This window comes from Denticeps clupeoides, chromosome 5 (assembly GCF_900700375.1).
Source record: "Denticeps clupeoides chromosome 5, fDenClu1.1, whole genome shotgun sequence".
NCBI classification, from domain to species: Eukaryota; Metazoa; Chordata; class Actinopteri; order Clupeiformes; family Denticipitidae; genus Denticeps; species Denticeps clupeoides.
Window position 1 is genome coordinate 23,641,235 of NC_041711.1, and position 14,806 is coordinate 23,656,040.

Consider the following 14,806-nt stretch of genomic DNA (forward strand, 5'->3'; position numbering starts at 1 on the left):
TGTTAGACTTTTTCAAGTATCCAGTCTAACCAGTTGGTGAAGCTATGAAACATTTAGAAACACTTTTTTCTGTCATTGAGTCAGCAGATTTGAGCAATGAGTACAGGTTTTAAATTATGATGCATCTTCAGCTTTATCAGTTCTCAAGTAAACACTCAAATTGCAGAATAGCTGCATATGACTGAATTTGGTCAGGTTGTTGTGTAGCGTCATGAATTTACTGCCAGATAAGTTACAAGGCCTGGAAACCGGTTTCCATCATTTCAGTCAGTATAAATGAATAGTGGAAGATTTATTGTGCTTGGAAACAGGACCTTTGTTATGACAACGAGCAGCAACAGGATCAGAGAACTCATTCTCATCCAGACTTTCACCTGAGTTTTAGTGTGTGGACTTTGGGGTTTTTTTTGGGTGTCACAGCAGTTTTACCCTCTTGAGCTCAGCTGAAATTCTCTGTGACATGAGGAGTGCAGGAATGTTCATGTCCTTTGCCAAGACTACTGACATCATACCACAACATCTCAGCTCAGATTTTGTATGTCACTGCAGCTTTGAAATCCGAGACAGACGACTACTACATCAACGGGGCATGGACTATAGACTGGCCACGGAAGTTTGATATTGCAGGAACGGCCTTCCACTACAGAAGACCTTCAGATGAACCAGAATCTTTAGAAGCCTTAGGAGCCACCACAGAAATCCTCATAGTCATGGTATGTAACCCTATAATGTGGATGGAGTGCTTCATTAAACCCACACACTCTCATATTTTTGCAGTGTTTGCAATAAATGCAGCTGCTAGATGCAGACAGAGGATTAATGCAGAAAATGTATGTGTCTGTTCTGAAAGCAGAGCCAACCAGATGTTAAACAGTACCAACGGTACCATTCAGTATTTATTTTTTAAAAATCCATTTGATTAAAACAGCCACAGTAAGTGAAGCCTTACATGTACTGTTGTCTGGATAATCATGTTTTGGGTGAGTGATAGATACGGGTCTGTGTGTGTGAGACTGGACACAGCAGCTCCAGTCAGGCTTTTCAACTGTAGCTTGAGACCTCTGTACAGCCATGTTCAGCTGCAGAATGAACATGCTGGAAGGCTAAAATGACCTTTTGTTTCTGAAAACTGCTACTGACTATTCAAGGTGTCTGTTTTGTGGATATGTTTTTACACTCAAATACACTCTAATATATGCTAACAGTCCTTTCTACTGTTCCTTGAAGGTGCTTCTACAAGAGCAAAACCTGGGCATCAGCTACAAGTTCAGTGTGCCCATCCAACACACTGGTAGCGGCGACAGTGATGTGGGGTTCTCCTGGCACTATCTGCCCTGGTCTGAGTGTTCGGCCACCTGTGCAGGTGGTAAGTGAGGAGAAAAATCCTCTTCAGCGACATTTCAGTGATCATGGAATTAGCTACAGTAGGGCAAAAAAGTATTTCACAGCCACTGATGCAAGTGGGACAAAACTGTGCAAGTTGTCCAAATTAAAAAGATGAGAGAGGTCTGTAATTTGTATCATAGGTACACTTCAACAAAAAAAATGGTGCAGAAAATAAGTATTTGGTCAATAGCAAAAGTTTACCTCATTACTTTGTGATGTAACCTTGGTTGGCAATGACAGAGATGAAACCTTCACCAAGTTTGCACACACTGTAGCTTGAATATTGGTCAGTTCTTCCATGCAGATCTTCTCAAGGGCTGTGATGTTTTGAGGCTGTAGATTCTCTTTTGGATTAAGGTCTGGAGACTGGCTAGGCTACTCCAGAACCTTGTTTTACATAGCCACACCTTTGTTGGCCCACGTTTCAATGCTCTCACTGATGGAAGGAAGTTTTTGCCCCAAATCTCATGCGATATGGCCCTATTTATCCTTTCCTTAATATCGATCAGTCGTCCTGTCCCCTTTGCAGAAAAGCATCCCAAAGCATGATGTTTCCACCCACATGCTTCACAGTGGGTGTGGTGTTCTTGGGATGCAACTCAGCATTCTTCCCCCTTAAAACACGAGTTCTATTTTGGCCTCATCTGACCATCTGACTCATTCTCCCAGTCTTCCTCTGGTCTCTGTTATTCCTCGTCATCAGCTCGTCCCAGTCTTGTGCAGGTGTACAATTTTGTCCTTGTGTCCTTAGACAGCTCTCTGTTCTTGGCCATGGTGGAGGTTGGAATCTGACTGTTTGAAGGTGTGGACGGGTGTCTTTTATACAGATAATGACTTCAAACAGTTGCCATTAATACAGGTAACGAGTGAAGGATAGAAGAGCTTCTTAAAGATGAAGTAACAGGTCTGTGAGGGCCAGAATTCTTGCTTGTGTATAGGTCGTAAATGCTTATTTTCTGCCACCATATACAAATAAATTCTTTTAAAAAATCATACAATATAATTTCATGGATATTTTTACATTCTCTTTTACAGTTGAAGTTTACCTATGATGAAAATTAAAGACTTCACTCATCTTTTAAGCAAGATGACTTGCTGAATTGGTGGATGCCAAATACTTTTTTGTCCCACTGTATGTGCTTTTCTCTGCTGTTTAAACTTTATACTAAAATAAATTTATTGATAGTCCATCTTCAGTTCTAATTTCACTGTTCTATAATTATTCTGCTTATGCACTGGCGTTTTATCTGGCCTTGAATTCAGTAACTCACACTTGGATGATATTTCATAGCATGTCCCTGTAGTCCTCATTGTGTAATATATCATAGAGAGAAGTGCTTGGCTGAGTTATTTTCTCTTTGCTCTCTCTCTGTGTCACTGCAGCAGTGGATCAGTGTTTCTCTATTTCAGATAAATCAGTGTCCGTGGAGGGGCTTTATATGCTTTAAAGATTAGTGCCAGTTTTGCAGATAGTCATTACACACCTTTCACTCTTAACTTACATTTGAAGGTGTACACCTTCTTTGGAGGTGTGCATAGTGAGGATATCATGAGGGTTTAAGTGGGAATTATTTGGTTTTAGTGGGATGGTTTTAATCCAGTATGAAATTCAATGTGGTGGTTTTGAGGTCTTCAATAAGAAAGAAAGTCAGTTGGTGTGGTATGTGTTCAGAAATGAGGTCATTTACCAATAGCCAGTTTCAGACATTAACCATGAATAATAATATTAATCATAATTATGTTCTTTATTTATTGCATATTGTTTTTGGGTTGCTACAGAAGTAATTATATTTAATTAAGCATTTTGTTCCAAATCAGAGAAAAACATTGAACTGACCCAATATTAAGCACTATTAAAAGTTATAGTATCAGTATAAATGTAAACATTATTTATTTCCTGTTGGAGGATTTGGTACGATGCTTCTTTTGATTTGGAAAATTAAATGCTGAAACATTATATTCAGATTGGTCCCATTTTTTGCCAGGTACTCAAAAACAGGAAGTCATGTGCCGAAGACAGGATGACAACTCTGTGGTCCAGAACACCTACTGCGATGCAGATAACAAGCCAGCTGAGAATCACAGACCCTGCAACACAGAACCATGTCCTCCTGAGTGAGTACTAATATATATCTGTCATCGCAGTGTTAAATTGTAAATTGTTGTGTCATTTCAAGGGCTTCAGTTTCATGGATGCTACGTTACAGGATAATAAACGACTCGCGTGATGGATTGTATGTTCAGCAATAAGAAAAGATTTCTCGCTCATTTGACAAAACAGTCCAATCCCTTAGTGAGGACAACTGTGATGATAACTATTCTGTGAAAAATCTTGCTTTGGAGGAAAAGCAAAAATGTTTTATTCCTTTGTATTCTAAGATTCTGAGTCGTGCCAAATCTAGAACTGCTGAAAAACAGACCACCTGTGTTTGATTGCTGCTTTGCACTGGCCAGCTGAGCTTAAAAAGTGCAGAGGTAGAAAGTGTGTGTGTGTGTGTGTGTGTGTGTGTGTGTGTGTGTGTGCACGAACGTGTCCAAAAACATCTAGCCTTTTCATCTCAATTGGCAAGCCCTTAAACTTATTGTTGGATCTTTTGATTTAAAAGATTTAAAAGTGGCTTTTCGCCACTGGGCTTGGTCGTGTGCCTGTTCAGGTGTAACTGAACCTAGAAGGCTAACTATATGTCTGCTGTCCTGTTTTAGCATGAAAATGCACTCAGCGACCTGATTATTGTAATCCCTTCTCAAGCACACACACACACAAATATATCAAACACTAAAGATTCTACATAGAATAACTCCAAAGATACATCGGGCATGGAACATGCATCTAGAATCTAGAGTTTCATGCATGCAGCAAAAATAGACAGATCAAAGATGTTTAAACAATCATATTGACATCATACCTACAACCTAACTGTGTTTTGTTGCCCTCCAGTTGTACTCAGAATCAGGCCTACAAGCAACAAAAGCAAATGTTAAAAGTAAAGTTGTAACAGAGGTAATTCTGTGGTGAAAACAGGAAGGTTGATTGGAGTTTGGTCTGGATGCTGTAGGTGGTTTATTGGTGACTGGTCAGAATGTGGGAAGACATGTGATGGAGGCACTCGTTCCCGGACCGTCCTGTGTATCCGGAAGATTGGTCCTGCTGAGGAAGATACCTTGGAGGACAGAAGCTGTCTGACTCAGAGGCCAATAGAACTGGAGACCTGCAACAGTCAGGCCTGCCCCCCTCAGTGGGTGACTCTCGATTGGTCAGAGGTGAGATGATGTAATAAATTCATAAATTCTCCCCCATGCAATGTGTCATGTGCTGGAAAGACACAATAAAAAGTTCCTCTTCTGTCTCCAGTGTACCCCAAAGTGTGGCCCTGGATTCAAGCACCGGATTGTTCTGTGCAAAAGCAGCAACCTGACCAAAACGTACCAGCCCAGTTTCTGCTCCGAACACAGCAAACCCCCCGTCCGCATCCGATGCAGCCTGGCCCGCTGTCCACCCCCACGCTGGATCCCTGGTGAATGGAGCCAGGTATGTCCAGCCCAGGGCTACTGAGTCGTGGAAAGAGACTAAACGTGGCAAAACAACCCCTGTTCAAATGTAAAAGGAAAATAATGGCTTAATGAGCATGTGCAGAGATTATGCATTTACATTTACATTTAAGGCATTTATCAGACGCCCTTATCCAGAGCGACTTACAATCAGTAGTTACAGGGACATTCCCCCCCCTGGAGACACTCAGGGTTAAGTGTCTTGCTCAGGGACACAATGGTAGTAAGTGGGATTTGAACCTTGGTCTTCTGGTTCATAGGCGAGTGTGCTACCCACTAGGCTACTACCACCCTATGCACTTTCCTCAAACTGCTTAAACTGCCTGGCCCTGGCCCTCCTGCCCAGTTGTGCTGCCTGATTTATTTCACCTTCATGCTGCAAGTGTTGACAGCAAAACATGGCAAGTAAGGAAGGGGTGGGGGGGCGTCTCCAGAGACTTTACAGACTTTCACCCAAGGGAGCCAGCCAATCACACCGTTTGTCCAGAGATAGATTGCCAGGACAGTGAGTGAGCAAAGGTTAAGCGTTGAAGAAAGCTGTTGATGTTTTTGTCCAGTAAATAACATTTTTTCACATAGCACTGATTAGATTTTAAACCGGTGATTAATATTGTTCTCCTAGTAAAATATGTCTACATCTCCTGTCAGCTTCCAACAATGTCACCATTGACTGAATAATGGAGTGTTTATTATTAATATAAAATTAATATAATATATATTAATATAAAAAGCCATACATATATTTAATATATTGAAATGATGTTGTTGTGTCACCCTGTTCTTTATTTTTTTACACACACAAAGAAATAAAGGTTCACACAGGGTACAAAACTGTTCCTTGCAGTTGATTTTGTCACATCTGCGAGCTGAAGGGGGAATGAAGCGCAGAGGCGGGACATACTGGGAATGGGATTTATTTATAACAAACACAAAGGAAAATGGCACGAGGGCCAAAGACAGAGGAAACAAAAGGGGAGAACTGAAACTAACCCACGTGTGGCGATTGCCAGAACTGAAAACACCACAAGTCAAAGTCAAAGTCAGCTTTATTGTCAATTCTGCCACATGTACAGGACATACAGAGAATTGAAATTGCGTTACTCTCAGACCCATGGTGCTTACAAGTAACATTAAATACAAACAGTAACATTAACTACAAAGGTATAAATAAAATTTTAACACAATATACAAATAAGGGCATATATATTTATACAACCCCACATAGAAATAATCCCAATTAACCCAATGTACCAACAAAAATGCTTAGAAATTGTGAGATTTCAGCGGCACAATAGTGATAGAATGGATAGTGGATTTGACCTATTTTTTCACAGCAGCATAACACAACAAAGGACAAAAGGAATGTATACATCAAGACAGAAAAAAACACAGACAGACAGAAATAGCAGCATATAGCTCTGACTCTGTGCCTGTGAGTTGAAGGTTGCTGGTTCAAGCCCAGCCTCCCCACGTCTATGGCTCCTTATTCAAGATCTTTAACCCCCATCTCCCTGGGCAACACAACCAGTGTGTCCTTTTGCAGTCTATACATCATACTTATATGTAAATATAATTTTAAATTCCAGTCATGACAGGTACATAATTGTGCCTTAAATGGTACAGATGACTAAGGTACATAAAAGTACCTGCAAGGATAGGTACATTATTGTTCTTCAGAAGGGTACTGCCCCAGCTACAAGCCTTTGTGCCCCTATAGGTACACAGTGGTACTTCCATGTCTCTGTGTGCATAGTTGCATAGTGTTGTTCACAGTTGGACTGAACAATACATTACTGATTATCAAAGACCCAGTAAGTGATTAAAGGTCCCCTATTATGAAAATGTCACTTTATGAGATTATTTAACATTAATATGAGCCTGTATATGACCCTGCAGTAGGTAGAAATGGTGATATGTATTATGCATGATTTGGCCGCCATTCTGCTTTGCTGTTCAGAGAGCAGCAGCTCAGACTTTTGCAACTGAAATGTCTCCCCTTATTTTCACATAAAGGGAAAGGTTACCTCCTGTTTCTCATGCTTTCTCCGCCCAGAGAATTTCCCACCCCTCCCCTAAAAAAGTAACTCCACCAACCATCATGGCTTGAAAACGTGTGAAGCAACGTGTGACTGGATAGAAGTGGCGGTAATTCTGTAACAAGGCTGAATTTTGGAAACAGACTTCAGATATAGTATTAGGGGACCACTAAGACCTATATTAAAGCAAAAAAAATCATAATAGGGGACCATGCTTGCTTTTACCCTACCTGCAAGATTTTTTGTATTTGTTTTTTGTAAACAAACTTATGCATGTATAAAGAAAAAAATAAAGGTTATAGAAGGAAAAAAACATTAGGCATGATCATGAGACAGATCTATTAATGTGTGTGAAATGCGACTGTTGTGATGCCACAATGAGGCAAACACTGATGATCATTACAGCCTTCACTGCTCTCCTCTCAGCTACTGGATGGCAGTGCAGCTCAGGGAAATGTGTGCCTATACTGCATTTGTGTGAGGCAGCCAGGTTTTGGTTTTGTAGAATTATTACTTAGAGAGGAAACTTTGCCACAGAGGTGGCTCATGTGTCTGTGGTTAGAAGCGGATTTTTATAACTGACAATTACAAAAACAAATGACCAATAAAGATGTGGGACTTTATCTCAATATGCAGGATGCGGGACAAATGGTCACAATGCTGCCGGTCCAAACTCTTCAGTATGTGTAGCTGTTAAATCAATGGCGTGAATGAAACTGCAAATAACTTGAATGAGTCATTACACACAGATAGCAACAGTGATCTGGTTGTGTTGACTCAGATCCAGCAGGGATTACAGAGTACTCAAGTTTCTTGGTTTTTTAAACTCACATGGTATAAGGCAATCATTTCCCACAAACCATCTGAGTAAACTTAACAAGTCAAGATTTTCAGTGTGGCTTTTCTGAACGGCTGCATTCCACTCCTTTCTATTTTAAAATTAAATTGCACTAGATCCAGACATTCTTCTGAAGCCTGACTGCTGAAACTGAGACTATATACACTGTGATGCTTTGTATTTTGGCCAGAAATCTGTTTAAGTCTGACCACAAAGCCTTTTCCTACATTTTAACTGGATCGCTCTTGTGCTGTCTACCAGAGGAGTTTTAGGATGTTTTATTTTAAGTAATGCTTTCTTTATTCAGATGCTTAAACCATGAGTTTGTCTGTGAAGTTAAATATGTAATAAAAACAAGCATGTATTTTGAGTATTGGAATTACTTACATTAGTGGGTAATCTAAAATGTATTTTATTCCTGAAACAAAATTTGTAATAATGTCTGCACAAAAAAAATTTTTTTAATGAACATAAGCACTGAGCATGTTATATCCTTGGCCTGTTAAGACTTCCTTAGTTTGAATGCCTAGTTTGAAATACTTACATTAGGTGAATTAATGCTCAGTTCCAGCAATGTTCTGTAGGGAGTCCACATATAAATACATTCTGTAAATCCGGAGCTCTGCTTACTAATTAGTCTGTCAGGTTGTGGCCCGACACCTAATTTAATTTTTTTTTTTGCATGAATAATACACTTGAAAAGATCAGGTTTACTGACACTAAAAAGTTAGTATCTATGAGTTCCTTGAATTCATTTCAGATGCGGTATGGACCTGTCAGAAGGCAGATCAAATTATCACAACTTTATATGCCTCAGTTTGCTCACAGTACCCACTGGACAACCTGAACATTCCTGAATACTCACAGTTTGTTTACAGTGAGGATGGCTTCATTCGTAGAGAGAACCTTCAGTAGACATGCTCAAGGCATTTCAATGCATCTTCAGATTGTACAGTAAGGAGTCTCATTTTCAATCAGCCAAAATACACCCATGTTACACCTCTTCTTACCTCCCTCCACTGGCTCCCGGTAGCTGCTCGCATTGAGTTCAAATCCTTGATGCTTGCCTACAGGGCTGTACATGGAACTGCGCCCTCCTACATCAACACACTACTACCTAGCTACACTCCTGCATGCCACCTCAGATCTGCAAACGAAAGGAGACTAAAAATTCCTTCTTCACGGGGTCTCCGATTCCAATCATCTCTGTTCTCCGTTGTTGTCCCTGGCTGGTGGAACAACCTGCCCTCCTCCACACGACTAGCCGAGACTATCACCACTTTTAAGAAGCAGGTGAAAACCCTCTTGTTCAAAAAATATTACAGACAAATCTAACACTTACACACGCACATGCGTACACATTGCACTAACAATACAAAAATATATAAATACATTATAATTTTTCTTCGTCTAGCACCTAACAATCTCTGAGCATGCTCTTCATTGACAAGTTGAGCCTTATCAGGGCTCTTAGTTTGTAAACTCAATATTCTATAGAAATCAAACGATGTCTTCCTCTTGTAAGTCGCTTTGGATAAAAGCGTCTGCTAAATAAAGTAAAGTAAAGTAAAGTAAAGTAAAGCTAATAATATGCCACCCTACAACCATGGTGAATAATTTGCAGCTTTGTAATGAATATTGCGTGCTGTTAATGGGGTGGTAGTAGCCTAGTGGGTAACACACTCGCCTATGAATCCCACTTACTACCATTGTGTCCCTGAGCAAGACACTTAACCCTAAGTTGCTCCAGGGGGGGACTGTCCCTGTAACTACTAATTATAAGTCGCTCTGAATAAGGGTGTCTGCCGGAAATGTAAATGTCTGATAAATGCCGTAAATGTAAATGTAAGGAACTGTGTGCTCGTTTGTGTGTGTTTACAGTGTTCTGCACAGTGTGGTCTTGGACAGCAGATGAGGACAGTCCAGTGCCTGTCCTACACTGGTCAGTTGTCTTCTGACTGCCCTGAATCCTTACGGCCCTCCAGCACGCAGCAATGTGAGAGCAGGTGTGATGCCACACCCATCTCCAATGGTGATGGTGAGTCAACATTCTCCTACTTCAGTACAGGTTTAGAATGGTCTCCCGCTGTAGCATTTACAGCATTCTGTATGTTTCATTATCAATTGTGTTCTGCTAAAGGGCCTATGCAGATTAGCCCTTCTAACACATTCTAATAGGATTAGTACATTTGTGGCCGTGTGTGTCCCCAGGAAGGGAAGTCGTTGATATGGCAGGCTGCCTGATTCTTGAATGAGACAGACACCCTCTGTGTGCCCTCTGTATCTCACTGTCTCATCGCTCGTTTTTCTGTACATCTGTAAGCTGTAGGTGAAGCAATGTACATAACCCAGTCTTTTAGAGATCTGTGAACCAATCCAAATACAACTTACATATGCCAGTGTTTCTTAGTCTATCACCTAATACCGACCTAATAATGGTAGGTGATAGGTTGTGAGCAGTCCAAGCGCACAGTACAAAAGTAATATAAAGGTAATGTAACCAATTACTTTTGAAATCCTCAGTCATCCACGTGAATTTGTCTGAAAGTTGAGTCATGGCAACTGGACTTTCTTTCTTTAATGTAGAGACGTTTCATTCTGCAGATTCCAGCTCTTCATTCTACAGATTGACAAAGTTCTGTGGATGCAGAAGGAAACGTCTAAAGAAAGAAAGTCCAGTTGCCGTACCTTTGTGATGTTGGTTTTTACCCATTTATTAAACATATCCTGTTTAACGAAGGTATTAGCGAGTAGCAACAAAAAGACCAGTTAAATTCATTGATGTGACATAACAACATATGATATTCTATGAATGTTCTAGCGTGCATGCAACTGGGTTGTGAGAGACATGCACATACATTCAGCTCACATTCATGTGATTATAATTTTAGACTGACATTGAGTAGGGACAGACAGATACAGAAGCCGGGTCTGCTGTCTGGGCTGATTTCCCCTCCCACAACACAGAGAAAGGTAGCAAGGGTACACGAAGACCACCTGAAAGTCAGGGAAATCCGGTGTCCAGTCTTTTAATGCTTTTCCCAACTTATCCTGTCTTGTCTCTTTTCTTTCCCCCAGAGTGCAAAGATGTAAATAAGGTGGCATACTGCCCGCTGGTGCTCAAGTTCAAGTTCTGTAGCCGAGCGTACTTCAGACAGATGTGCTGCAAGACGTGCCAAGGACACTAAGCTACAAAATGTGTGTGTGTGTGTGTGTGTCTGAGAGAGAGAGAGAGAGAGAGAGAGAGAGAGAGAGGAAATGAAAACAAGATTGTCCGAAGAGCTGCAGTTATGGAGAATGGAAGAACAAAGACCTCTCTCTGTGTTGTCCTCCCCTCCCTTCCCCTCCCCTTTCTATCGCAGGCACACACATACACATGCACACACACAAACACATGCACACACACACCTGCTTTTCACCCCTGTGGAGACCTAAACCACTGCTCAGCCCATGCTGACACACCTGTTTTTATTTTCACTTCTGTGAAGTTGGAAGTTCTTATCATCATTAATTTTATTTTTGTAATAATAATGACAATTATTATTGTTATTATTTTTACTTTCTGATGTTTTAATCCAAAGTGCTGGATATCTCAGACACTGAGGTGGCACCGTTTGGATTAAGAATGAGATGAGAAGATGTCTGTGAGATGCATGCAGGTCATACACCCATCACACACACGCTAGTGCTCTTCAAAACTACAGTGGCACTGTTAATAATGTCTGTTATGTCTATTTTCCATGGTGAAGTTCATTTCATTTGAACTGTTCAACATTGCTGATGGCATCCATGTGTGTCTTGATACAAATGTGCTACCTGTTTTAAGAGAAGATAATGTATTTTTTTTAAATAGAAAGAGCAGGTTCTGATAAACATGCACCACATGCTCCTCTCAGCATCCTGTAATCACAAAGTAAGTACAGTCATCAGTAGATTCAGTCTGAGCCAAAGCTGTGATTTTTGCAAAACAGGGGTGTCTGAGTTCGGAAGGCCTGTTTACCTGACCACAGTTTATCATGTATGTGACCATTGTCCTGTCTGCTCTACTCATGCCTGCATAAAATCCTGTAAGCTTCAAAATTGATGGTGTTCATCACAAAAGGATGATGTTCCCTGCAGCTGTCCTGTTGTAGACTCCCAGGTGCTAGTGATGACCTTGTCATTGGAATGGTGATGATGCTGTAAAAGTGTTGGAGCTTAGCCTGTGTGGATCTTTCCTAAATGTTCACCAAGGCTCAACTCTAGTCTCCAGCTCTCCTCATGTTCACAGACATATCTACAAGCAGCTTCATCCACGGACTAAATGGGAGACTCCCAGGCCTTCTGGTGCTGATGGTTCCTGAGAAAATTATGTTTTATTGTATTCTCTCTCATTCACACACATCTTCACTGAATTCCACCTATTCAAAAGACACTATTTTAGCTTTGCTGTCTGCTTTTCATTACCTCACTCAATTTTTTGCCCCATTTGGAATGTGTTGGATTTTTTTTAATCAACCATTGGTGCGAGGCTGTAACTGAAGGGAACACCACACCATTGGACTTCAGCAGAGACTGGATACACACAAATGGACCATGAGAATGCCTGGGTTTATTACAGAATACGATCTTGTAAAGTTTTGCTGCTGCTACTTTGTAGCCAACAATGTTAATCCAGTCTGTTATTTTTTTTTTACTTGAATTGGGACAGTAGCATTTAATCATATAAATAGAGACCCTTGAGCATCATGAAATGCATCATGTGAATCCTGAGGCTTGAAGTTCAAATTTATCAGCTTTGGCTGCTGGAGGCAACTGTAAAAAAAAAAAAAGAATGAATCAGATACTCAATGAAGCTGGTTCTCTCACGGCTGTGAATTTATATCTGAATGTCACATTAATTATCCTGTTCATACAGAAGGTATTCAGAAAGCATTTTGTGATTAGTTGCTTTTTTATATTCAGTATTAATGTTGATACACTGTTACTAATTTTTCCAATTGTAAATTATATGCTAATTTATTGCCTTGTGTCACTTGTCTTACATATATTTCACTGCATGCAAGAAAATGTAGTAGCAGACAATGCAGTGAAGAACCTCCCCACACCATCTTGTTGTAATCTTTTTTACTATGATGAAATTAAAGAAAGGAGCAACACAGAATGACTCCTACCATTCTACAATCTATAGACTGTTGATCTCTATTATAACCCTGAGGAATAAAGATGCACAAGGTTTGGCGCCCTTGGAACAAAAAATTTTATCAGAGAATTGAAACATATCTGCATTTTTATTTTTGTTACAATTCAAATTTCTTCCTCACGTTTGCTAGTATTTATTTATATTCTGAAGAACTCCAGGATTAGCGGACACAATAGAATCTGCAGTGACATGCTGATGAATTAGAATCCTGTTGGCCGATCCTGGAGAAGGAGATGATGCACCATAGATGACTGCATTTCATTTTAAGACTGCAAAGCCTTGTTTTTATTGACTTTACTTGCATCCAGTCCCACATTTTAGCTGACAAATTACAACATTTTCACATAAATCCTGTATTGATTTGTTGTCTGATGGACTTCAGGGTTGCTTTGCCTCACCATTTTTATTCCACCTTTATACAAATGTTTGACAAAGCCAGCTTTCATGTCAGGATATCATAAAGTTTCCTGATGACTGCCTTTGTATCTAAAAATGACAACCCTGGCCCTTATATTACATTTCAGATTAATTATATTGAGTAAGACTTGATGGGATTCCTAAAGAATGACGAGTGATTCAGACACTGACAGTATGAAGAGAATTTCGACACAGCACAATGAATAATGAGACCCCACGATTGTACAGTGAGATGTAGGGGAGACAGTACTTGTTATAACTTTAACAAGAACTTGTTACTGGCTAAAATTGCTGCAATTAAAAGATGCAGGTAAATCATAAAATACATGTACATACATCAAACCCAAATACATTTTTCACAGCATATTTAACATGTCATTAGCCCTTTTGAATATTGTGTCTGTTGTAACTGGACATCTGGAAATTACATTTTCAGCAGCCTGCTGGGTCAGGACTGTATACCCTTAAGTCCGGTTCATGGCTTGGGACCTTGTTGTCTCTTTGGGTCTTATTATTGGTTGTGACTCGTTTGAATTCAAGCCCTGATGAAATTTTTACTTGAACTGTCAAGTTCAATGTCAGTTCTAAATCAAAATAACATTGTTTCTTCATTCATTTTTGGCTTGAGAGCCAACACACAAAAATATTTATGTATTTCTGGAGTTCATTATATCTATACTCAACAAACCCCAAATAACATAATTCAAACATTATAAACTTATTAAAAAACATGCTAATGTCTAATAAATAAATAAATCTAAATAAATAAATAAAGACTTGATATTTAAATAGGACACCTTTCAGCCATTTGCCAGAAACATGGGATATATTCAGACCTTAAATGGAAATATTTTTATAGTCTCCAACTGGGAGGTTAGATAACAACCATCCAGAGTGTAATTTAATGCGAAATGTTCGCTCAGAAAGAAGCTAAATATTTCTGAGGTTTCTTTTTGGAGTCAGAGTTGGTCTTAGTTGTAGTTGTGGCCATAATTTATTATTCTGACTGCCTTCATTTTATGCTTAAAAATTTGGGGGGAACTGATATTCCTTTGGTACCAGAAATGCTGTTTTTGTTACTGGTCCATTGGCCTCCATCACAGCGCTGTTCTACAACTGCATTTCTCCTTACCTCCACCTCCTTTCTCTTACCTTCTCCTCCTGATTCTACTGGCATCTCTTCCTACCATAGGGTGTCCCAACTGCAAAGCAAGACAGACCAGTGCTGACCAGGTTGATGCACTGGGTACTTCATCATGCAAAGTGTGTTTTTAGTGGATGTGCACACTGTGATGCAAGAACCGCATTCTGAAGATACAACAGAGTGGCTGAAGGATGAGAATCAATACGACAAATGCAATGAAATATGATCTACTGAATTAGCTCCTGTCGCTTGGG

The 14,806-nt window shown here is 39.9% G+C and overlaps 1 protein-coding gene across 3 annotated transcripts in view; it reads left to right on the top strand.

The window, feature by feature from the left end:
* adamts6 (ADAM metallopeptidase with thrombospondin type 1 motif, 6) overlaps positions 1 to 12,937 on the top strand; it is a 37,435-nt gene extending 24,498 nt beyond the window's left edge. For all 3 annotated transcript variants that reach the window (XM_028981710.1, XM_028981711.1, XM_028981712.1), the window contains exons 19-25: positions 550 to 713; positions 1,228 to 1,366; positions 3,372 to 3,501; positions 4,443 to 4,647; positions 4,739 to 4,915; positions 9,691 to 9,847; positions 10,888 to 12,937. In XM_028981710.1, coding sequence (XP_028837543.1) covers positions 550 to 713; positions 1,228 to 1,366; positions 3,372 to 3,501; positions 4,443 to 4,647; positions 4,739 to 4,915; positions 9,691 to 9,847; positions 10,888 to 10,997 — 1,082 coding nt within the window. In that variant the 3' untranslated portion in view covers positions 10,998 to 12,937. The remainder of the gene's footprint in view (positions 1 to 549; positions 714 to 1,227; positions 1,367 to 3,371; positions 3,502 to 4,442; positions 4,648 to 4,738; positions 4,916 to 9,690; positions 9,848 to 10,887) is intronic.
* The last annotated feature ends 1,869 nt before the right edge of the window (positions 12,938 to 14,806 follow it).